The 26,781-nt window shown below is 39.3% G+C and overlaps 1 protein-coding gene across 5 annotated transcripts in view; it reads right to left on the minus strand.

Annotated features, from left to right (window-relative positions):
• LOC122997513 (collagen alpha-1(XIX) chain) overlaps positions 1 to 26,781 on the minus strand; it is a 95,050-nt gene that overhangs the window by 26,011 nt on the left and 42,258 nt on the right. For 3 of the 5 annotated variants that reach the window (XM_044373696.1, XM_044373694.1, XM_044373697.1), the window contains 12 exons: positions 16,350 to 16,394; positions 14,489 to 14,524; positions 10,584 to 10,658; positions 10,465 to 10,509; positions 8,601 to 8,633; positions 4,546 to 4,584; positions 4,356 to 4,400; positions 3,693 to 3,728; positions 3,166 to 3,210; positions 2,077 to 2,121; positions 1,543 to 1,596; positions 505 to 576 (listed from right to left, as the gene is read on the minus strand). In XM_044373696.1, coding sequence (XP_044229631.1) covers positions 505 to 576; positions 1,543 to 1,596; positions 2,077 to 2,121; positions 3,166 to 3,210; positions 3,693 to 3,728; positions 4,356 to 4,400; positions 4,546 to 4,584; positions 8,601 to 8,633; positions 10,465 to 10,509; positions 10,584 to 10,658; positions 14,489 to 14,524; positions 16,350 to 16,394 — 570 coding nt within the window. The remainder of the gene's footprint in view (positions 1 to 504; positions 577 to 1,542; positions 1,597 to 2,076; positions 2,122 to 3,165; positions 3,211 to 3,692; positions 3,729 to 4,355; positions 4,401 to 4,545; positions 4,585 to 8,600; positions 8,634 to 10,464; positions 10,510 to 10,583; positions 10,659 to 14,488; positions 14,525 to 16,349; positions 16,395 to 26,781) is intronic. The other 2 variants (XM_044373698.1, XM_044373695.1) reach the window with 1 other exon arrangement.

Here is a 26,781-nt window from a genome sequence, read left to right on the forward strand (position 1 = left end):
CTTGATGAGTAAGTCTGCTGTCGGGCTTAATGTTCAGTTTAGCGTTTCAACACACAAACAAACATGATTGTTTAAAGCCATAGAGCACTTGCTGGTGATTGAGGAGTGCACGCCGTCAACCAGGACTGAGGCCTTTTTGGTAAAGCTATAATGAACTTTCTATATGCAAAGCCATGTTCATAAAGGAGAGTGCTTCAACAGCTATAAGCTCCAAAGTGGGAGGATAGGTGATTACCCAGGCTGAGGTTATCCAGTGTTGGATTACTTAATGGCATTGCATCTCCATAATGTCATGGCAGCTATGCAGCCAGAGGAGCTAGTTCCCTTTAACTTGTCTGTTGCTGATCCAACTGTTTGTAGATGATCTACCCTTTGTGAACTTCTGTTGAATTTTCTGTTTTTTCCTGTTCTAAACTAGCAGCTTTTACTTTTGTGTCCTGTGACTCAAGGGCTGAAGCCAACAAGGTCAGATGAACATGTCTAAACTCTCAATATGGTACCCACCAAATATCCACCGCCAGGCTCTCCAGGCTCACCCTTGGGTCCCTGTGGCCCCATCACTCCACCTGAGTCCCCCTACAGAAAGACAGAAAGTATTCAGATGTGTCTACATGAACAAAACGTCAGACTGTCTGTCATCGAAACAATGAAAAGGATGTGCTGGAAGAGTCTGGGGGTTGAAGCAAGACCAGACGCCATTTACCAGGATCATTTTGCACATCAATAGGTATAATCATTAATATTGTTTGTTACAGGGGACAGTTTTTGTCACTGCTTGGACCCTTACAAACCCATAAAACTCCAACATTAGCTTGTAATGGAAATTGTTGTCCATGTGGCATAAACAAGGTTGTTGGTTTTATGTTTCCTGCCTCAAATAAATTAGTTGACTCAAATGTTTATAATGTTCTACCACAAGAAGAAGTTTTACTTTGTTTTGATTTACCCAGAAAATATTTACTCTTAACTTTCCTCATGCGCTTTCACTACATAAATTAGTGCATGTTTGCTCTTCTTTCAGCTTTATACTTCAAATGAATGATTTGTCTTACTCGTGGGCTACCACATGAATGTATAACCACCGCTGCCTCTTGGATCACAGTTGACAGTGGTATAGCAAAGATGACAAAGGAGGATTATGAATGTGAATGTATGTGGGAGGTTTAAGCACTTTAGGTTTATTTCTTTGCCCTGGAGTATAACAGAGTGACTCCAGTGGGTGGGGAGTCGTGAGTAAAGCTTCATTTATTTTGACAAGTGACAAACCCCATCAAACATGCATGTCAACTGCACATTTTTCCTCTTCTTGCTGCTTTCAACGCAGCATTTGGAGCAAGTCCTACTGCAAGAAGAAATTTGTGTACAAATAACAGAGTAGCATCAAAAACAAGAGCACAAAGTTACAGCGTGATTGAGGATGGCGTGCAGGGTGAGCAATCTGAAAGGTGCCTTCACAAGTTGTCTAGCATGTTCAACCTGTGATAAAACATCATAGCCTCATATTTTTCTTTGAGGTGAGAACTTGATTTGAAGTTTGCCTACCTTCTCTCCTTTCAGGCCATCTCTCCCAGGCACTCCTGGCTTCCCTGGCGAGCCCTGTAAATAGTGGAGAAAAGAGACACATCTATCATCAGGCCTTCATCTCCTTACACACATTTATCTCCTCCTCCTCACTGCTTCAGCGGGCTGCCGTGTTCCAACATAATTTCCCTTAGCCAGGATTTATGAAATGCCTCTTTTCCCTCCCTGCTTTTGAATAAAGACAGATGCTCATTACGGAAGCAGGTGTGGAGAACAGATTGGGCCTCTGCCTCCGTTCCTGGCATAAAGCGCTTAGATTTGCCTCTTTCCACTAATTAATTCTTAAATTTGATTACTGATCGTCTGTGTAAAAATTCTGGACTTTTCTCCCTGCTTCCTATCTGTCGCTGCCTGTTGAGGTTTATCTGTTTATCTCTCTCTTTCATTCTGGCAGGCTGAGTTAGAGAGTAGAGGATATGGCAAGGTGACAGATAAGGCAACGAGAGAAAGGAAGGCTTGACATGAAGTGCTAGTGTCTAGTGCCAGTATACTTACTGGCTCGCCTGAGAGTCCAGTGGGTCCAGGCAGGCCTTGCTTCCCCTGGCAAAACACAAAGGAAAAACAACACTTTAGGCTATTTTCTCCCTTTGTTTGGTGACAGAATTGTCAGGGCTTTGAACGTTATAGCCCAGCCAGCTACACTGTAGACACTGACTTTCAAGATCCTTTCAAATGGCAGTGTTTTTTAAGTGCTGCCCCTGCTGCCATTTTAATAAATTATGGTTGGTTTCATGACATTTACTGTATACATATACTGTATGCATGTATCATCTTGACTGAGCAGACCAGTTTCAAGTAGCAGTAGGTTTGCATGCACATGTTATTTCAGATAAAAGTGTGTATACCCTTGTTATGCTGTTATTCTAGATAAGCTGTTTATACGCGTTCCCCTTTTTGACTCATTTTTGTCTTTGTGTACACAGATGAAGTGAGCGTTCAACACATTACCATGGAAACTGAGCTCATGTAGTAACAACAGAGAAAAGGAGTACAAAAGCATCAGCATACTGGCTGCTATCTTTATGTACGCCATTTCATAAAAAAGTATCTGTGTTATTGTAAACATTTTATGATATTTTCATGGACTATCTTCAAAAGAATACTTGTGTGTCCTCAGTGATAAGAGTTTTCAGTTTCATTTATTTCAACAAGTGTGTTAACAGTGAGTGCAGTACAACAAGACATTACCCTTACATTTATCTCCATATTGCACTTACAAATCTTTACATAACTATTACCATGGAAACACAACTTCCACCAAAACCAGCTGAAGAAACCAACAGGGAATAATGACACGTTCAGCTGTTAATATTGGCCTGAAAGTTTCATACATAACAACATCAGTATATCCAAAAACTACAACTGAGATCCAACTTTTAATGAAACATGTAAAGATAAGTTTTTTCTTTCCTAAACTTGAGTAACATTGTTTTTTTCACCACAGTCACAGCTGTGGTACTCTCTCACCCAGGTGTATCTGGGTATCGTCTCACTGTTGCTTATATTCAGCAGGAGGTTTTCAGAGTCCTCCGTTTGACCTACTGTAAGTGGCACAGCAGAAATAAGATAAATAAAAAGACTCACCTCTAGTCCTTGATCTCCCTTTAGACCTGGCGGGCCAGTGTTTCCCTGTTACATTACCGAAAAGGGTGAGAAAGAAGTGAAGGGGAGGCAGGAGGATGGAGAGAAAAATATCAGACTTTTGACTTGAGATTTTTGTTTTTGCCACTCTGACTCTTGAACTAATACTACAGAGAGAAAGCCTATAGACCGGTATATACCCGTATAAAGGGATGAAGGTCTACTCTAGTTGCAATTGGAGGACAATTAGACTCATGTATCACCAGTCATTTTAGGCCCTCTGACAAAAACACCTCCGACAAAATAATCATCTCTGGTATGTTCTACTGTCTCGCTCTGGCCCTGGAATAACTGTAAGTCAAAGAAAGATCTATTTTACAATAAAAATGGCCTTCTTTAGCAATCTGTATACTCCATAGAGCAGGCAGAGGGCTACTCATTGGACATAAAGGACTGTGGAGCCTTATTTTGTTGTCAGTGGATATCAATGCTCAAGTTTTAGTGTAAGTGCTCGGTCTTAAAAATGTTACCTTGAGGCCTTGCAGTCCTTGAGATCCTTTCTCCCCCTGCAGAAGGGAAGGAAGGAGATAGACAACCATAATTTCTCAAGACATACAAAAAGAAAACAGTTGAGTAAGTCATTCCTCTCGCTGACTGTGGTTAGGTTAAAAAAATTACCTTTCTCAAGGATTGGCTTTCATATTATGTGAAGGTTACGAAGAACAAGAATATTTTCTTTGCCCAGTTTGCTCCTGCGCTTTGAGAATATGAAAAACTAAAAAAAATCAAAAAATTTTAGTGCCTGCCTAATTTGATTTTTCTTTTTCATTCAGCTGATCGTCTTTTGATGTTTGGTCAAAAGCTTCCTCAGTGACATTTGTAATCTGCTTTTGTCAAGTAGTTGCATCTGTTGTTTTAAGATCCAAACAATAACTGTACGCCAATTTATTCTGTGCTCCACCCTTGCAGAGCACAAAGACGACATTGAACTCTACATCTGAACAGCAGGTGATGTTCAATAGCTTTTTCCGAATCAAATGTCAGCATTGCTTTTGTTGAAGTTATTTAAGAATGCGAACATATTCCATGCTGTGGTTTCAAATGTTGGATGTAATGTTTGAAAAGTAATACTGAGTTTCTTTTGGTTAAATTGTCTTCACTGAGAAAAAAAAAATAATGAGGAAAATACTTACCATATCCCCCTTTTCTCCCTTCTGGCTCTTCTCCCTCATTTCATCCTCACACACAAGACAAAACAGACCACTTAAAAATGCAACTCAGCTGTTGATGAAATTCTACAAGTGTATATTGTGTACGATTTGAAGAACCACACACAAGTGAGATAACAGGTTAATAGGTTTTATGATATAAACAGGTGCTTACAGTTCCAGAGAGTTGTCTTAATCCATGAGCTGTCATCACCTGGAATTAATGAAAGAGACAATGTTTTCTAAAAAGAAATAAGTCAAATATCTGATAAGTAAAAATCAATGAAAAGTAAAAATAAACTCCTCTTAGAAGTTAATAGTTTTTAAAGGAAATATAGAAGTAACAACTACATCTTGACTCACAAACACTTATTATACACTAACACTAATACTACACTAACATTTTATTATACAGCCCGTGATTTACAGTGTAATATTGCTATAATAATCAAGTACAGATAAAATACTTATAGTAAAACTTATTTTTCCTTTCCTCTAAAATGTCCAGTTCTTACACTCTAATTCCTCATAGTCTTGTTTTCTTTCCTTGTACCTCCATTTCAATACCAGCAGGTAATGGTAAGTATTTTATTAGTATATGATTCACACACCAAATTACACTGTAAATTGTGTTACCAAGGGTTTTTAAATCTTCAGAAAAACCAATAAATGGGGTGACAGGGCCACTGGGTAGGGGGCCTTTAACAACAAATGAAATGAAATGGAAGGGGAAAGGTCAAGACCAACAAGCTACAGTAATGTGGACTGATGCCTGAAACTACTACAGGTGACTACATGGAGAAACTTTCCCAGCTGTCCGCGGTGAATCTCAAATTAAAGCAGCAGTTAACAAGAGGCAAAGTATTCCTGCAGTGCTACTTCCTCCTGAAACATCCTTTGTGCCGGATACACATCAAATAACAAACTCTATTTACACCTTGCATGAACATACTATACATTATGGATGATCAAACTTGAATCTAACACTGCTAGATCAAATAAAAAAAATACAGTAGTAAATAAGACATAATGGGGATTAATCCACCCAAACTACTGACATAAGTGATAAAAATAAATTGCGTGTACATGCAAATGCATTTTTAATCCACAAATTTGTTAACAGAAACTTGTGTTCAAGTGCTATCTGGCCTTGTCTTTTCCTCTGCTGTTGCCTTAAAAAACAAAAAGAAGTTGGTGTTTGAAGAATGGCCACAATTATCTTTTAAGGCACTCTCATACCAGGTATAGGCAGAGACGTGCAGTCACTGATGTTAAAAGCAGTTGTTTCAGTTGGACTGATCATGATCAGATTTCACACAGATGTTAAAATTAGGTGGCACAGACACAACTAGATACAACATGTATATCTGATTTACAACAAAATTTAGTGTCGACTGATCAAATGGTTTTAATGGCAAAGCTGATATTTTAAGGCCTGATGTTTTAAAAAAACACTCTAGAAAGACAGTCTAATTCTAAATCTATCTATAATCATCAGAACTCATCAAATCTAAATGTCCTCAGGCCCTTTGTGTTGTACATGTTTCACCCTGACGTATGCAATTATAACTGGTTCAGCCTTGGGTGGTTTTAGCATAATGATAAAAGAAGCAAGAGACAATAGAAGCTACGTTGGAAATGAAAGCAATATTCAGGTATAGAAAATTTTGGTGCCCCCATGGTACCTAAACTTTGAAAAGGGGTGACTTCTATTGAGAGCACTGCCATTGTTTTATTACCTTGTTTTTCCAGTTAAAGGGTTTTTCAGTTTTTCTTTCTTGTTCACTTGCACGGGTGTCTCTGTTTCCTGTTTAATGTCTGCCAATGAGCTGTTTGAGAGTGTTACTCTGATTAAACGATATACAAATAAACTTAACTTGACATGAAGCGCTCTTCCCACCTTCAGCAACAATGGTCAAAGTAACCTTAAACAAGGCACTGAATCCCCTACTGTCCCAGCGGAGCGTGTGCATAATCAGTCAACCTTCAAACTGCAGTCACTCGCCAGAGCAGCTTCTGTCAATTTTCCTGCTGGATACTGAACAATGTCTCAGTGCCATCAGTACAGTATGTGACCAAATCCTAGAGTTCTGCCACAATTTCTCTCACTTGCAGTGAAAAACTGCATAAAACTCTTTACTCAACATAATTTGGAATAACAGATTCTTTTTAATAGATTATGAAACTCTATTGTAAAGCAAATACTGGTAGCTATAAATCAGGACTGTCTCAGAGCTGAAAAGACCGCTTTGCCACTTTAAGGGCGTTGGGGAAAGTGATGGTCATGCATGCCTGTAAGACCGCTGCTCCTCCCTGTCACTAATAAACAGAGGCACAAGAAGGTTTATGAAGGGAGGGTAATGATCTGAACCCTTGCTTCTGCTGTGTAAGGGAAATCAATGCTTAACTGCCAAAATTATCTGCCACAGGAAAGCAGAGAGCACAGACAGAGAATGGTACTAAATATTCAAACAGCCTCATTTATCAAATGACTAATGTTTTCCTCTTGACTGTGTGCTATAGAATACATCTCCTACATCCAGGGTGGCTCACACCTCACTACACAACATTGAACACAACTGAGCATTTTAGTTTTGATAGAACATTTTGTTATCTTCCTCTACCAGTTGAAATGAAATTAAGGGAAAGGAGACAACTGTTCAAAAATAATTGCAAAGCTAGGCCTCAATGTTTTGAACAGCCATTAAAACCGCCTACATTGATATCTATTCAAATGAGCAGACTTTTTGTTGGTTAGACAGAAACCAGTGAAACCAGTGTGAGTGAGTGATATTTGTTCGCTATGTAATTAAGTTGTCTAATTTTCATATGAATCCCTCACTAACAAGCAATAAGAGTGAGGGTAATAATGAAAGCCATCAAACCTTGTTTCCAAGCGCATGTCTGAAGCCTTCAGAGACTCAATAGGCAGCAGATCTTTTGAACAAGACCCATTATCATAGAGCCATCTAAATGTCAGACCTGCTTGTGACACGTGGGCTACAACATCATTTTTTAATGTGACACTTTATTATAGATAAATTCCATTTTTTAAACAATGGCACTCATTGTTGCAGCATTTCTTTGGAGTCATTACTACCTGCTTGCAGATCTTTAACTGATTTGTCACAGTGTGTTTTTGACTTTAAAATGTCTAAACACCCACACTGTTATCTTCAACAAACATTAGACAACCACTCTGACATCAGTAGTTCCCACTTTTTGTCTGCTTCTCCACTAAAAGAAGGCAGGGTCGTCCAATAAAAATCTTTCTCTATAATTTATAATTATGAACATTAGGAAGATGTCATGTGCTCTATGGCCTGCAGGATAAAGATTGTTTTGTTCTATGCAAAAGATTATAATATGATATGAATATGTGGGTGATGGTGAGTATTTTCATATATAGATACACGGGAAATCAAAAGTTCACAACTTTTAATGTCCATGCAAGCTATCTTGTGCATATTTCTTTACTGTGTATATTGCTAAAAGAAACTTGAAAAAAAAAACAAAAACAATGCAAGGAAGCTTTTCCCCGGAGAAATTCCACACAACTAATCTCAACTACCTTGAAAAAGCTGCCCATGTTTCATGCCCTCTATCAACACTGATCCATGATTTTTACAGAAAAAATAAAGATTTTTAAAAGAATTATATATCTAAAGATACAACAAATCTGCAGGCCTGTCAAAGAATGGAAATAGGTTACGTGCCACCATGCTGGAAGTGTGACAGCAAAGGTAAATATAGCACCGCTGTTGCTTTTTCCTCCCTGTTCCCCAAATTCTTCATGATAGGATGTGAAATTTGGCATTTTCTTTGGTTTGTCACAAAGAACGAAGCACTGATTTACTGACAATGACTGTACATATACTGTAAAACTAGAATTATACATGCATTAAGGGGTTATGTACATTAAGGTTACGCTGTAGGTGACACTGTAGCTGATGTAGCTTCTATAAGTATGTGTGTAGCCCACCATCACCATGAATAACAAAGTGAAAGAATATTAATACTTACTGTGTGGGATATAATTAAAGCATAATACAGCCTGATCATGTACAATACATGCATCTAGTGCTGCGGTGGTGATATCATCGGGCGAAACCTGATGCTCAATTATAAATCAAGACCTAGTCTGAAGGTATACAGCAGGACGTCTGTTAACTCTTTGCATGGACTATAAATGCAGCTTAAAGTGGGCTTTCTGCACTATATTGTACTTACAGAACCAGGAGGACCAGGAGGGCCAATGTCACCCTAAAAAAACACAACAGAAACACAAAATCAATCATTAAGTACTGTTTGTGTGACTGACAGACAGAGGGACAAGCAGACAGACAAAGGTACAAAAAATACAAAGAAAGCATAAAAATACACTTGAGAAACTACTGCTGAAAGCAAGTTGCTACAGATGACCTCAAACAGCTACATCAGTAGGTTTTGGAGCATCAATAAAAGAGGCAATAACAAGTGATGTGAGGAGAGCCATGAGTGGCAAGTAAACATTAAAGAACTCTTGTTAAAAACATATTGCAATGGTTTGAATTTCATGTGCACAATACTGAATGTTGCAGTGCTTATAGTGTGAGTATACCGCATATAACCCTTTGTAATGACTGTGTTCAGTGCCCCAGGGAACCTTAGAAGGTTCTTAATTGTGATACATTGGATTTAGGAGCCTCCATTATCCCATTTATCATTTACAAGCTATTACTTTCATGCTTTCAATATAACAAGAAAACACAGGGACAACTATATACATAAACAACTTAAAACCACTCAGAGGAGGCATGCTGTACATAACCATCCTACACAATCCTCTACATTTGTAGCTTTAATACCGGAAAAAAGGTTTAGAAGTTTTTAATCCCCATTTGGATCTGGATCTAAATACATATGATAGATATCATGCAAATTTCTGGAAAACATCTAAATCCTGCATAAGGGCTTCCTCAATATTTTTTTTTATTCCTGTGTTATTTATTTAAACATTTTCAGCTTCCTTGTTATCATCAAGATGCTATCTAAGATTGTTTCCAATTTTTCTATATAGTTCATCAAGACATACAATCACCATAAATACATGACATACATGACAACGTCAGAATCCTGTTTTCCAAAGGTTTGTTTTGAGAAATAATAGAATCTATTCAACTCCACAAAAAAATCTAGTTTCTCATTTAACCATCTTGGGATTGAAGTGGCCAATTTCACTCTTTGACTGTGGATGAATTCTGCAAAATGCAGTTTTCAAATGTATTGCAATACTTTGAAATGACATCGAATTCTACAGGGTTTTATATGCACCTGTCATCTAAATTTGGTTGAAATTGCATAATGCATTCAAGATTTTTGTAGATTTATGCCAAATAGACCACGCTTACAATAACTGGATGCTTATTTGTTGTGTTCCAATTTTGGTGAAGATTGCAAAAAAAAAAAAAGGCGGAAAATGGCCATGACCTACAGTATATGGAAAGATGCGTGTTGCACTGAGAAATCTAGAAAAATGTTTCTTAGCCTCACAGTTCAGAAGCGATTAGAAAAAAACATGTGGTGTGTTATTAACAGCCACATATTGCCACTGTCTGCAGCAAATAGGAATACGTTCTACCGTAATACAAAGCCTAACTTGCTGACAGAAACAATACGATTTATCTTATTAATTAAAGAAAAGACATAAGGGTTAATGGTACTTTGCCTACTGCAGAGGGTTCCCACTGCAAAGTATCACTCAGACAAAATTATATGAACGAGCATAAGCACAAAAAGATGCACACAATCAACAAAAAAGCTATAAAAGAAATAATTGGCTGCCAATTCATTATTTGTTGCTAGATGATTTACAAAGATCCTTGCAGGATAATCAGACTTGAGAAAGATACTAACTCAAACGGTTTAGTCTCTGTATTCTGGTGTATCATACCAATTATATCACTTGAGCTACCTTATCTCCACCATCTTTCTCTGCTCTCCTCAGCAGTGCTTCTCTTTCCCATACACACACACACACACACAGAGGCAGAGTCTCAGGCAGTGCAAACAGGGGGAATCATCATGTATGACACTTGACATTGATGTGACTTACTTTTTGTCCTTTCATCCCACTGGCCCCCTCGGCACCTGGCTGACCCTGTGGGAGGAAGCCTTGGTTAATGGCTCTGTACCACTATGGCATTGTAAATGTCACTGCAGGAAAATACATACAGTGTCTCCTTTCTCTCCTTTCACTCCAGGGACTCCGGGCTCACCCTTCTGCCTCTGTATTTGAACAGAGGAGATCTTTACCAGTGACAGACAGCAAAGACAGGGCAAAAAGACAGAAAGCTTAGAGAATGAAACTTAGACAAGGGCAGTTGTTATGAATAAGTCATCAGAAAAACATACTGTGTCATCTCAGAATCCAAATACTTTGTAATCATGATTACAATAGTGGCTTTTGAGACTATGATATAGTGTGATGTGAGTCTAGCAGGATAATGAAAAACTCAAGCCCCTGTTGCACTGCAGCACTTAGCCATGCATCTATGTTAAAATCATTCCCCTGTCTGCCAATAGATGGCACTTTATGACTGCTGATGAGCTGGCCTCAGAGTATGTTTTAATAGGATTTCTTCCCATTAGTTATGTGGAGAATACTCTAAGTAAATATAACTGTACAACAAATGTACTTGCACCTTGTTCAAGACATACAGTGAATGAATAATTAGATATATCTGTGATAGAAATCTGTTATGTCATCATATATATATATATTCAGGAGAACTTCTCAGTCTGTCAAGGCCTCAGCAGAAGACTCATCATACTAAATGCATTTCTCACCTTCCTCTGCTTTCACACTCATATTTTTACTGTTTCAAAAATGCACTAGGTCTTGAACTATAGATGTTTGGCATTATAAGCTATTATTTCAGCTATGCAGAAAACGTGTGGTAAATTATTAACCAAATGCGTTTGAACTACTCGTATGATAGATGAATCATTTCACATCTCCAGGCAAGTTTAATAAAGCTCACCTGTTCTGATATTTTTTTCCCCCTTTTCAAACAGAAACACACATAACAATGAACAAAAAAAAAAAAAAAAATAGGTCGCTCATCAGAAATTATTCTTGTTTTCTATGATGTGTGAAGGGAACGCTTCAGATACTCTGTGCTGAGATATTATGGAGCATCTGTTTAGCGATCTGAGAAGACAGAGAGACGTTGCAGCATATTTCTACACTCCTTAGCAGCGCCTGGATTCTAACAGACAATAATTGCCATTCAGTTTCAGCCCCTCCCCCGTTTCTTCGACTCGTTAACGACAGCCGCTGTGATACCATTCATTTACTGAGATATAGTCACTGTTTCCTTGTCCAAATTATGAGCTGCTATTAAGTCAGTAGACTGCTGCTATGTATGAACAGCTGGATCGTCTTATTAATATTTTAGGCAGGGAGGGGGGCTAGTAGCAAAATTGACTTTGAGTACTAATTGAATTCTGTTCAGCTTTATCAACCACACAATTTTACCACCATAATCTTACGAGAAAATTAACTATATCATTGTTGTCATGTAATCAGTCAGACACCTTTTTTTACTGACAAACATTCCATACTGTACATGGAAAATGGTTTCCAATTGTTGAGCCAGTTTGCAATCAGTTATGAGTGACGTTCAATGTAAGTGCCATCTGAGGGAAGGTTAGTATTAGTCCAGGATGTCCCTTGCTGTAAAAACACTGTGCCATATTCTGGCACAGAGTCATGGAAAACATATTTTTTGTCATTATCTTTGTTAAATCTCAATGGCAGATCAGTTCAATTTATTGGCAGAAGGCTATGGAGGAAGTTAGTAAACCTTTCAAACTAGATTAACTGCAGCACAGCTACTATTTACCCAGATTATCACTGTATTTACACAATGAGAAAGCCCTGCGTGTATAGGACAGGGAACTGGTCCACCTGTGGATGTCTGTGGGTGATATGTTGACTCTGAGACACCCCGAGTCATCAAAGTGCAATTAAGCCTGTCTGCATCCCTCTTCGTCTCTCCATCAATATCTGCAGTGTCTGTCAGAGCCCATTTGAGACTGTCAGTGGGAGATACACTTATGGAGATGTGATTCATGAGAACACCATCTTCCTGGCCCATCATGCAATGCACAGACATCTTTTTTTTTTTTTTTTACTTTAACACATTCACACTCTGCTGAGTGAGTGAGACGGGGTTCAGCTTACACAAGTTGCAGTTTAGTCTAAGTTGTATCTATTTTGTCCAAGCTAAAAAATGCACAAGGATGGCCACTGAGAGGTGGTGAGAATCCCTGATGTTGCTCAATTATTACTGCCCATGCACTGTTACTTTCCATTCCTCTCCGAGAGGTGATGGTTTAGCTTCACTCTCTCACTTATGTTGGGTTGTGTAAATTCCTTTAAATGCATGGCCATACTTGTTCCATTATAGAAGATTAAAATGTGAAGTTATTCTCTGGGACAAGAGAGGTTGCTTGTCATTCACAGTAAGCATGAATTTATAACGATAAAGCAAAGATGTATCTGTAATGTAGGGGCATGAGTGATTCATGACAAGGGCAAGGCTGGCATGCACATTTAATGATAGCATTAGAGCAATGAAACAATGTTTTTAACACCGTATTGCTCAGCTAAAGTAACACCAGCATGATTTATGCTTTAATCATATTCTTTAATCGTAATGCAACATCTAATCGAATCTCAAATGGCTAGCTTTGTTTCCCGAAGACTTTATCAACTGGAGGCGTTACTCTACATTTCATCATTCTGAATGCAGATTAATGTTGTAAGTTACAGTGAGCCCACTGGTTTACTTTTTCAAAAACTTGTAAACTTCAAAACACAGTGCTGCACAAGACGCATTTGTTGCTGTTTCATGAAATTAACTTTATGTTTCTGTTACATCTCTGTGCTCAAACTCCTCACTCATTATTTAACACGAGACCTATGAAAGAGAAGCAGTTAAAATTATGCTGAACCCACAACCCCAGAGCTATTTTCCTTTCTGCCAAGTTAAGTTTTGAGTTTTACTGCTTCGTTTTATGAGAGCAAAGCTAAAACTCAGCAGCCAATTACAGAAAAACTCATGAAAACTTAATCAAGGTAACCTCTGTTTGTCATTTCATTCTTAAGCTTGACTTACTAGGACATGGTGTCATTTTTCATCCAAACAAAACTACTATCCATAATACCTCTACCTATGTTATACCTTCAGCAAATCCCATTTGTTTTGAGGTATAATAAGTATGTCCTCATACAGACAACTTTCTTTTCAAGGTTGGCCAGCTGACACTTCTCCTTCCTCTGGGCAGAGGGAGCAGGAGGAATTCTGCGGCCTGAGCTGACACCCCTGCAAACTACGCACCTATACATCAAATGAACAGCTGCGGTCAAGAGGTTGTCCACTACACAATAGCTTTCACTCTCAGCATGATCACAAGTGGGCCACTGAAGACTTGGTGGGTGGTGGGGGTGGATTTGCGTAGGAAGCAGGTAGCAACAGAGACAGCGGGAGGCCTGGTTGAGGTCCATGTCTCAGAATTTTTTACATCACATATCTCATGTGCCTCCGGTGAGCTACAGCACCCCTGGGCTTCATGAAAATGATGGCAGACCCTTTTTGCAAAAGCACTGTGTGTAATGGCCATCTGTCTGTTTTGAGTGTGAGCACTGAGTCATGCTGTGCTGCACTGCAGGAGGTGTAGGGTGGGAAGAGCTATTTAACTTGCACAGTAGATAGGCTACAATTGACTGAAAGGTGCCATTTCCGACGAGGGAGTCTGACTACAAACACAAAAAATGTCAGTGAAGGACAGAGCAGGTTCTGCCTCTGGTCACACATCTGTCTGACTTGTCTGGGTTGGCTTCTTGGGACAACTAGTTACACATGATACATCTTTACATCTTTATACAGACAACACTGTGCAGATGATTAAACTTCTCGCCTATTTGGAGGTCTGCTACATTGAACACTGCTCAGTCATTTTGACAATTCACCCTTGCTGGAAGTGCAGGTAAGGGCCAGTATATCAAACATGAAGACATCTCAAATTAACTTTAAATGCCACATGTCAGTACTTTGTTTTGTGATGAATACCTTGATATTTGCTCCTTCTGAGGTTCCTGGGGGACCCTGCAATTACAAGCCATGAAAAAGTCTTTTCACACAGTGAAAACATAAAAGGATCCCCTGTCACATAAAGATGATGTTTGATCATTTTATGAACACTCATGTGAGCAGTATGTATGTTATTTATTTTTTATCTTTACTCTTTAACCATCTTAAGCTTTTAATAATCTTTATTTAAACAGGCAACTCTTTGCTTGAAAAACATCCCATTTCACAGCAACTGCTATTTGTGCTATTTTTTTTAACCTTTGCACTAGTGCTGGCTCTCATAGAGACGTGGCTGCCCCCCAGCAGCCTATAGATTATCTTTGAGTGCGTCTTTGTTGTGTCCCTTTCACAGACTCTCCTGATATGGTGCAATGCTAATTTGACTTTGAAAAATAACTGCTGCCCCCTCAACTGCGAGCACTGTCCTGCTGCCAATGGACAAGAGAGAGTGATGCCCTGGTGTGTGTTTTGAATAGATGATTTTGCCCCTGAGCTCTACCTCAGAAAAAACAGGTGACTCATAAATGCCAATACCAGGGGACGGAGGCAAAGCTGGCACATGCTAAGGATATCAGGACATTGCCATTTAGAAATGTCACACCTTCTCCATCCGTCTTTCTTTTCTCCTACAACTTTGTGTCCTACAACTTTATGAGTTATTAAGAAGGCAAGGGATACACTGAGTCATGCAGGAGAGGTTTAACATTGAGTAGCTCAATTATACTAAAGATAATTGAACCTATTGAGCATAACGGTGATAGAAGCAGAACGGAATCTTTCTGGATTTCTGGACGATGTGAATTAAGACAAACCCTATGTCCCGATCGAGAGTGTAATCAGGGCAATAGTGCATGAAAATAATTGGACACCCAAAGCATTTCAGCTACATGATGCCTAAACACTCCTGTTTGTCCTGACATCAGAGCAGTTTAGAGTCTGACAAGCTGTCTCCTTTAACGCATCGTGGTATTTGTGCCCTTTAGTGTGTGGGTCACTACACAAACACACAAACAGTGTCTGGATGCCTGAGGAAAACACCATAATTCAAGGAGTCAACGGGCCTTATAGGCAGAATTGTCCTGCTCATCAATACAAGCGTTCTCAAGTGCTACCTTAATATACCCCTTGTGGTTTCATGCTAATAGTATAGCCTGCTTGCAGCAACACGGGAGAGTGGGAGAAGATTTTAAACAGATCAATAAAGCCTAAGCACGGAAATAATGGACAAAGTTTACACAGATGTTTCATTATGAAGAGTGTAATTGCACATTTTAAGCTGGATTCTGATTTTGTCTGCTTGTTTGCTTTAATATGCTTACATAATTATGATGACTCAATTTTTGTAATGTGCCCTATGAAGAGTGTAATTACACTTTTTAAGCTGGATTTTGTATTTTGTCTGCTTGTTTGCTTTAATATGCTTACATAATTATCATTTAATTTTTGTAATGTGTTCTATTTTAGCCAGGACTCAATTGAAAACGACAATGATCATCTCAAGGGAATTCTCTGTCAAACAAAGGTTGAATTAAATTTGATTTTGAATGGTAGAAAAGGAAGAAAACAAGCTACTGATCAAAATGCTGCTGTATTGTAATGTTTGTCTGTCAATGTTTGTCTTGTTGTTTTCATTTGCAATCACTGCAGACATGTATATGAAAATAGTGATGATTTATTGGATGCATAAAAGGAAAAAGATGTCTATGTCTTGTTATTTTCAGAAAGTAGTACCGATTACTGAGCGCTATATTGTGAAGTAGTTCATCTTGTTTTGCAAAATGTTGCAAAATGTGTGTGTATATACAGTATGTGGGTGTCTGTGTTACTATATATTACTTACAGGCAGGCCTCTGAGTCCGGGCTCCCCAGTCTTTCCCCTCCGTCCCTAAGGTAGGCAAAAAAAAAAGATTAAGATGAGTGAGTGAAGATGCAACAACAGGTGTGGCTGGGCATACATGCTGCCAGCAATTAAGGCTAGACAGCAACTCCTGTCGCAGTCTCTAATTCGCTTTTAATTAACAACAAGAAAACAGCTTAATTGCTGCACCCCGTGTGGCCCACTACTCTTTGTTCCCTCCTCTGGTTTACTGCCTCCTTTCCAGCTGTGTGAATCCCTCGGTGCATCAATCAACCCCAGAGCAGATACAGCAGCAATCGGGCCAAACCAGCCAATGCTGTTCACCATTGCAAAACAAGGTTAGGAGGAAGTGACCATTTTGAACTGTTTTCCTTGGGTCTTTTTTTTTCCTGACATTTTTTGAATTGCAAAAAGCCTTAGTACTTGAAAGTCTTTGAGTCTTGAAAAGCTGACATCTTAATGAGATGTAATGCTATCTGAACCAAACCAAAGTTGGTATAATTTACATCAAGAGGGTTTATGTCCTCGTGAGAAAAAAGAGGATAAAGCTCTGTGGATATCCTTACAGCTATCCTATAAACTGGCAGAACATCACTGGCTCTGTGTTATGAGGACTCCCTGGAATTAACTGGCTTTCACACGCATGAGACGGATGTAAAATCAACTCAATTAGGAGATGGTAATACTCTGGCCAATATCAATTCACTGTACAGAAGTGTAATCAACGGCAGATGTATGAGACAATACAGATATCTGCCTAAATATGATTACTTCTTTCTGATAGAAGTTTCATCATCCGACACAGTTGCTACATTGAAACAATGTAGTTCTTTCCTACTGTATGTCTCAGTATTGGTGGCATAAATATACACTTCTTTCCTCCACTGAGTTAGTGGCGTGTAGATCTGTGGAGAGGAAAGGATCACTGACTGCTGAAAGAAAAGTAGAAAATCACAAAGCAACGCCCCCGACTCTTTCCTCTGACACTCCATGTACGCAGACTTTGGTTAACTGGGTCGAATTTGACACATACGTTTGCCTGCAACAAAGACAAAGGAAGGAACTTCACTGAGAGCTCTTGCTTTTAATCATCTGTTTGCGTGTGCGTTCGTGCTTGTATGCTGTGCGTGTTCCTCTGTTTGTAGTCCACAGATTACTGGATTATGAAAACAGGAGAAGCCAAGGTGTAATACAGTAAATATTAACCTCAATAATGACACAATGGAGCCAGTGCCTCCTCACGGGAATTGCGCACTTTCCTCTGTTCATGCTGTTTGATGTACCAACACAGCCTTGGCCAGCGTCTTTTGATCATCTGTGTTAATGTAAGCTCTGAGGCTACCGCGAGCAAGGATGAGTGCTTTGTCAAGAAAGAACCGGAAGATGTCGAATTGCGTTCATGTGTAGGAAAAGCACCTTTAAACCTTAAAAATCCTTCGCTTCAAAGGACTGACATTATATTACATTGGAGTAACCATTGAAATGTAATTGCACTATGTTACCTTTGTGTTACTAAAAGAGCACTCACAGTGGCAGCCAATGTATTTTAGTGAGAGCTCATGCACTAGGGTGCCACATATAGATTCAAAAAACATCGCTTTTATGTAAAAGGTCTATTTCTCACAAACAAAGACAGTGTTTTGTGAGGGTGGAAGGTGTTATTTTTCTCTTTCACTAATAATGAATAGGCAGACACTGAATCATTGCTACGTTTGCAAAAAGATCAGACTGTTTGTTCTAGCCTTAGCCCCCGCTGCTGCCCTTTCTCCCCTGAACTCGACAACAAAAGCAGATTACATAGATAAGTAATTTAGCTAATGAATATTTCATATGTTATTATTCCAAGCAGGTCATGAATTATGCAGTTTCAAAATTCTTTCCTCACATTTGCCCTTATATCTCTTTTAACTCCAAAGTACATACTAATTTTATGTCCATGTATTTGCATATTATAATCAGAATAAACAGTGATACTCTGGATCACAATGCTCAACAAATGAAGTCAGAACAACTGATGATGGTTTGCGGTTAACTCCATATTAATAAATGTAGGCCTGAAGCTTACTAGCACAGTTAACTACAAGTTATAAAATGTTTCTTAATAAGGTGGTATGATTTTGCTTAGGACTTTATTTCCACACCTGACAAAGAACTCTAGGAAGACTTTCCTTCTGTTTAACCCTTACATACTCTTCATTTTTACATTTGAGAGCAGTAAAAACACCCTAAACTATTTTCTTTTAGCCTCAAATGTTATGACTTCATCTAATGTGACCCAAAATATAAAAAAATGGAAATATTTCTGATTACACAGCTGATACACATTTTTGTAGAGAGCGTTTGAACCATATTTATTTAAAAATTAAAAAATCACCATTCAAATATATTGTTGCATTCTTCACATTATATATAATTCATTGAAATGGTTTTGTTCTCCTGTTTTATGTAACATAGGACCATCATGTAGTGTGAATGTAAATGTTTTTACTCCCTAAACAAAAAGCATAAAAACTAAAGAATAAACTCTCTCTGCTCTGAACTGAAAGTTTCATTAAGGATTAATCATTCATTTATCTGTGACTAATGAGGTATTTATGAACGATTTATGGTTCAGAGACTAATTATAAGGTGATACAGTGATTGGTCAGAATATGAACAGTATGTGAGGGTAAAAATATACTGTTCTCTATTTCTTATAGAGAAACTTTATACTTTATTAGTTACACCTTTCTGAAATGAGTCAGTCAAGTACAACAGCCCTGCTATAAATCCTACCTTCATAAAGGTTATAATACTCATTTTTTTGTTAAAACTATTTCAGAGAGGTGTTGATTAAATGTTATGTCATTTTAGAGGCTGTAGTTTATGGTGGTATTGAACTGTATTGTGTCATAGTGAGAGGTCTAGCTTATTTGATACAAATGGGGTGGACAAAACATTAGAAACACCTCTCACTATCAGCTATGTATACCTAATAGGCTGGCAGCTGAGTGTTTCTCTTCTTTGATAATAAATACGTATAGTCACCGACATGTCAGACAATCATTTTCATAAAAAAGCAATCCATTAAAAGACTACACCAGGTGACCTTGGCGTTAGAGTGACACATTTCTGTCCAGAGGACCTCTGATTTGTACACCGTCCCCAACAAATCTGAGCCCACTGACAAGAAATAATTAGTCCGGCGCACAGCTGCCATCACCGTTTGCACTCAGTTGACTCTCCAAACTGAAACACCTGCCAGTGACACAGTGAGATAACTGCCTCTGAAGGGGCATACAGGCTCTGGAATATTGAGATAATCAAGACGCCAACAACTACTGTAGTGTCCACAAGCACCCAAACACTCCAACAACAGACTGTTTTAAGTTGAGTTCTGTGTTAATATCATTTTCAAGATTTGATCAGTTTTAAATGTCATGTTTGGACCTCCTAGAATTTCACAAAAGTGTGACTAAAGGGATACTCTGACATTTTGAATTGAGGTCATTTTAACCATGTTTAGTCATTTTACAGAGTGTGCTTCAGTAGCTTAATTACTCTAAACAGTGTTACTATACAATACGTACATATGTGCGCAAAGTAAAAAATACTCCTGTAAAAAATAGCTTGATGCCAGTAGTTGTGTATCTATTGCTATAAGTGCAGAGTGACAATGTCAACATTTTTCTGTCCTTCAGTCAGGAAAATAACGTCAAATAACATATTCTTCTTTTACAATAGTAAATTATGCTTTGTGTTCATATTGCAACAACCTCTCCTGATGGATATACTGTACGATATTTAAGTGAAACCACTGCATTCTCAGTTTATGAATGTTTACATGAGAAAAATAATAAAAGGCCACCTACAAATATCCTTCTGGTTAGTCTATAGACACTACATCAACACAAAAGTTTGTTTAAAGCTAGATTTTTTCTTTAACTCTCTAAGAATATTTGCAATTTCTCCACTGAGAGAAATGAGGGTATATTAGATGCAAAATAAATCAGTATGTTGTTCTCATTGTCAACAGTATTTTCTAGTTTAAGAATATATTATCAAAACTGCTCATTTCACAAAGCAAAATTCAGAGAGTTCTGCAACTTTATAGAAAGTGTTTTTTTCTGTTTTTACTGTTTTCCTAGTGAAGAAGGTAGACATGACACCAGAAGAGCGATAAGTGTCAGAGGTGAACTGCAGTCCAAAGTAGTCTCTAGGCAACAAGGATGAGCAGGAAACTGAAACTGAGGATTTCAACTTCAAACAAAGGAAAAGAAAAGAAAAGAAATGTGAGACAATGTGAAAAGCAGAGCAAATGTTTTTCACATTGTCTCAAAAAAGTTCATGAGCTAAGAAAATGTTGTTTACTTGGACCATTAGTTAAAGCATTATTTTACTCTGCTACAGTATATTCAAGTCACTTTTAAACTCAATACCACCTGTGTGTGCATACAGTCCATAGTAAAATATGTAACATGATAATTATAACTTACACACCCACAAAATGGCAACCACACAAGATAACCCAGCAAGGTCTGTGGATCTTTTCTTTCAGCTAATTCAAACTTAATTTTCTAATTTCCTTTCTTGTTTTTCTATCTCTCATTTATCTCTCCCTTTGTGTATAATATTATAATTATTTTACTCCTATCTCGTCCCTCTCTCCTGTCTGCCTTGTCATCTCTCTCTCCTTCTCCTGTCACTCGCCCTGTTTCTCCCTCACCCAACTTCCAGTGCCTGTTGGATCACCCTGGCAATCTCTGTTGCTATGCAACGCTCAGTGTCCTATAAATTTGACAACATCCTAGTGCTTGATTATTATTTGAGCGCTGCAGTGTGAAGCCCTCCTTCAGGTCATTGCAGTAGATTAGAGGGAGGGAGAGATAGCGGAAGGCAAGGAAGGAAATGAGGGATGAGAGGGAGGGAAGGAGGTGGAGAAAGATGAAGGGATTGTGGAGGAGAGGATTGGAGAGGGAATCTGAGTGAAAAGATGAACTAGCTTCTTGAGTAAATGAAAGATGGGCTGGCAAGACCAAACATATATTCACATGTTCTATTTATCTGTTCCACACTGAAAACCTGCAAATCATATAAAGGGAGTGTGAAAAGCACTACACATTAACTACTGATGCAATAATGGTGGCAGTAAAGCTGGAGTGGGTGCACATTAGAGCTGGGGTAAAGAGGCCTCAGCAGACTCACAGCATATTTTGAACTTCTGACTTAATCCACACGGATCCCGGCCTCCTCTGGCTTCAACTCTGCTGTGAGTTGTAAAATGTAAAAGGAAAGCGCAGACATGGGGCCCGGCTCAGTCCTGCAAGACAAGCCCCAATCTGAGAGCAAAGTCAACAACGACAGTGACACACAGCAGAGGCACTCGTTTATGATGACTCCATAATCCTTATCCCAAATGTCAACATGTTCTCTGAGACGTTCCATGTCCGACTACCCATACTGGGATAACACAGTGGTGTAAAATGGAGAAGGCAGAATGTGTCACATTTTTCGCAATAAAGCAGATATACCATGAAAAAGCCACATAATCCACCTGACAAATGCCTCTGTCAAGTGGGGTCAGTAGATAAGCTGGAGGAACCTTCTGAAATGAACACCGCAGGATCAACTCAAACCTGACACACAATACAGAGGGACATGTAGGGATAGATATCAGTGGGCTAATCAATTTTAATTAACGTCAGCAATATTAATTTTGTATTTATGTCATATTTCAAACATAAGACCACGTCTTTCATTTTTACCCTTTTGCCTTTCAATGGAAAACACATAAAGGTCTTTGGTGCTCCCAAAAGTGACTATCCCTACTGTATTTCCTATTAACGATACATTTGTTCTCTACAAAACTGCAAATCTATTCTGTTTTTACTTTGGCATCCGCATTTATTTGTTGGAGCCACCATTTGATATATTTTGGCCTTGAAGTTTAGGAGAAAGCTGCTTTACCTTGTGACAACAATTATCAGCCACACATTGTACATAACCACATCTTCCTCTACCAAACCTTGACCTTTAATCACATGAGCCTGGTCACAGCCTACACACTTACTGTAGATGGCTTTTGTAATCACCAGAAATCTTTGATGTACTGCCTTTCTTTCCTCTGCTTGTCTTATGTATGACAAAGAAGTTTCATGTCCTGAAGGGGAAACTATCTGACATTACCGAGCCAAGTTGTTTTGCGACAATGTTATGTAGCTCATGGGAGAGATGACCTTTTCTTGACTGAAAAACTCACATGCCACTCTCACTCTTTCTGCCTGAGCAGAGTTCCCATCTCCCTCTGGGGACATGTACTCAGGCCACCTGAGCCTTTTGTCTAACTGCTGTATAGGATTTAACTGGAACTGACTATGTAGCTTATGAACAGCAGCTGTATTTGCTTGGTAAACAGATGTGTCATAATATCCTTAGGTCAATTAACTATTCACAGAACAAAAAGTAGGTGGTATAATGCTTTCTATTATTACCTAATGAAAACCTTGGGGTTGTTGTGTGTGTGCATTGTGTACTTAGGCATTACAGTAAAGAGCCAAAGATGAAAAATCATGTACCTTGAGCTGACCTTTCACATCCGTGTTGGACACTGGCCCTCCAAAATACACATGGACACCCAGGAGTGTGAACTTGCACATTCACACCAAAAAAAGACACAGCCAGATAAATGTGCACATGCTGCAAGCACACACACAGAGGTAAGTAATGGGAAGTTTGCCTGTTACTTGCTGTCGCAATATTTATTGCCCAGTGAAAATGCTTGTCTGTGTCTGGCCTGTGAAAGATGGAAAAAAAAGAGCTGAGACATTACAAGCAAATGCATTTGATCCCCTCGGTCACTTAGGAACACTTAATAGATCTAGATTTAAACAATATACAGACAATTATTCAAACTGCCAGCAAAAGCTAATTTATTCTGTAATTAATTCTGAAATCCTTCCCCCTTTGCAAAAATTTTCTCATTTCTCATCTAAAAATTTACACCATGAACCATTAAGAATCAGCAAGACTAGGAAAAACAGTATAAAGTAGCACAATGGATCTCTGAAATACCAAAATGTAGCAAAACCTCTTAAACCTTGAACCATATTTAGCTCAACTATGTGTTTAATTATCAAATAAGATGTTGGGAATGAATATGAATTTTAGATGCCTTCGAATGTCACCCTTTTACAAAAAGGTGTTGTGATTCTCTATTTATAAGAAAGTAAATGTCCATTCTCAGCTCCACTTTAAATAATAGTGCTGTTCTTTCTCACACATACACTACAGCAGCTGGTTCTGGGCGTTAGCTTCAAAATTCTGAGTATCAGCTTGAGAAACGGACAAATATTCAGTGAATTCACACCAACTATGCAGCTCAATATGCTGCAGTTGTCAGAATCCTCAACAAACATGTTTTCAATGTGTCAAATCAGCCATCAACGCTTCTGAGGTAAATATCGATTATACTGCTTTCCTGAAATGTCACAAAACACACTGCAGAGCAGAGACCGCAGCCTCACCTGCTTCTAAATTAAGGATCCAATTAGAGACAGACAGTGCAAATTCCCTACTTCTGACTGCTCTCGCTGGATGGCATCTTAGGACATTGCAAAAGCTCAGAAAATGCCTGGGCACTGGAGCTTGCAGAGATCCCTTGCACTTGGTAAAAGCCTCAATAAAATAGGATTTGTTCCAGTTGTTTACTGAGGGTTAAGAGGAGCGGCCGGGGCAGGAAGAGAACGGCAAAGCCGACAGCTGCCTGGCAGGGGCTCAAATGCAGCTTAGCATTTTACCATTCTGACTGGCACACAATGCTCTCTTTAACTACCAGCCATCTAAATATTCAGGGACGTATAAAGAGATGGCTGACACCGCAGCCGACTTAAGACACAGCTCAGCTGGCCAAGATTGCACCTATAGTCTCTGGCTAAAGCTTTCCATGAAGGCTCTCCTCACAGAGACTCAATCATAGACCTCATGTGACTAAATGGTGATTTGTACGTGTGCCACTAGATGGCAAACTAGCTTCATCACAAATCTTGTACATGGCAGGGGATAGAGCCAATGAGGAGACTGTACGCTCTCTCTGAGAGAGGATGGATGTCCTCAATGCATGAATGTATGATGCATGTTGGGTAACATCTCTAATTAGGGAGTCTGGCAATTAGGCACTGAATGCCGTAAAGGAGATTTTTCTGTAGAGGGCTTACAACGCCGAGAAAAGAAGGAAACAGTCAAGAGCAAGAAGCTGTATGAGAGTGACAATAATTTTCATACTGCATGATGCCTCTTTTCAACCGACATACAATACAAAGGGACACAGGTGGCATTACAAGGGTACCCAGTCATAGAGCGCAGCATATCATTAGGTAAAATAACCATTACTGAGCTATTTCTGCACTCATCCAGCTCCTTACTACTGCACAGTATGCAAACACTAGAACCAAAGGAAAACACAGGAAACGCAGACAGTGGATGTCTATGGAAACTAAGGCAGTCCCATGAGAGCCTCAGAACAGCTCTTTACAACAGCCACGCCTCTACCACGTCTTCAGCGATGAGTTTTAAGAGCTCATTGACTTTAACAACTCCTAAGGAGAGGAAAGAGGGCTGATGATATTATCTGAATTTGCATTTTTATGTGGTGAAGATGATAAATCTATATTAAACTATGAGCTCAATTCCCACCGATCAGCTGAATGTCTGTGCAGTGTTTCCATGCAAGCTGGGTGCCTACTGCGTTGGCTCCTGACTAGACCGACATTGCCTCTTGAATGTTCCCATCTCTTAATGGATGCTGTTATTAGTCTTGGCTCTTAGAAATTTCACAGTCTCATCTGGACTTTTGGCCATATTATTCATCCCGAGCAGATTGCTCCCTTCCTATGTTTACAGATTCTGAGTGTTTCATTAATACATTATCCAACAAGTGAATAGGAGAGGCTGAAAATCTACTTTGAATAAACCCTGATTCATTTTACAAACCAAATATTTGAGGTCAGAGAGAATACACTGTGCAAAGAACCACAGGGCGCTCACTCCTGGTACTGTAGCCCTTGGCAAGTCTTATGCTTCATATCACTCACAACAGATTACACTAAGGTCCCACACACTACCATCTGTATAATATCAGGCCACTGTCAATGCGCTGCTCCCTAGCATGCCATTAAAGTGGACACAGATGAATGTATCTAAATTGGTTGCGGGCAGGATGAGAGTGTGGAGAATTAGAATATGGATGGCAGGCTGTAACAGTATGCTGTAAGATGCAACCTCCTACTACCACGCCTCTGTGTTCTCAAGTGTTCAGGGCTACATCTCCTCCCCAACCAGCCTCCTTCCCCCTGCACTCTGAGCTCTCTGTGTCCTCCTCCTTCGCCTTGACCGGCACACACAGACAGAGTTTACCAGGGGTATGCTTCAATCCAAGCATCTGGGATACAATACGCCCTTTTAAAAGATATTTACATTCTGAGGATTTCTCAAACTCTGCTTCATCTTTTAACTGACCTCAAATGCCAGGAGAATGTCTTTGTATATTACTAGACTGTTTGGAGCCAGAGAAATCCCTTTGTTTGGATGACTAAAGCCGTGGTGTGGACCTCCATACCTGGAACAGTCACAGAGGCCAGTCACCTCATATCCAGTGACATAGCTCGATGAGTCAAATGAATTCAGTTCAGCTGACCCTTTCTGACACGTGACACTCCATTAGTGTTGGTATGACCTGGCAGACATTGAAACAACATTTGAAAAGGTATTAGACCCAGGCAACGCAGAAGCAAGGCCCTAATGAACTCGGACACTGTAGCGGCAGGAACATGTATATTGCTCCCTGCTGTGTGGTACAACTATATCTCCTGAGAAAGTCATGAGGTTGTACATGTGTGAATGAGGGCCCTGCTCTATGTATACCAAGCCTCTAATGCTCTAATCTAATGCTCACAGGATATGTTGACCTACATTACCCCTTGTTGAACATCCAACTTTTCACACGTATACATACACACATCAACTAACAGACACACAAACGCGCATACACAGTGACTATAAAAGCCAGTGAACAAGGTGCAATCAAAGTGGCACTCTCAAAGTCTCGCCCCCTGTATTCGTCCCTGTAATTAATTGGCCAATTAATGTGTGTTTATTCTGGACACCCATGGATGTAGCCATACTGGGGCTCTCTGGGAAAGATGAGAGTCAGACAGATAAATCAAAGCTCCGTGCATCTGTCCTTGCATGAGCCAAACACTTCCCCTGTAACCCTCCACTCTCCCAACTGGGCTCAAACGTGAGACCTTTTCATAGCCAATCAGGTCAAATCTTTGTTTCATCCTCCCTCCCAATGCACTTGACATTGACAAGATTAATTGCCTTGTGCACTGGGCAAACGTGTTACCTCCTGGTGTAATACAGGTGTCAAAAGCGTGGC

Source organism: Thunnus albacares, chromosome 14 (assembly GCF_914725855.1).
Source record: "Thunnus albacares chromosome 14, fThuAlb1.1, whole genome shotgun sequence".
Taxonomy (NCBI): Eukaryota; Metazoa; Chordata; class Actinopteri; order Scombriformes; family Scombridae; genus Thunnus; species Thunnus albacares.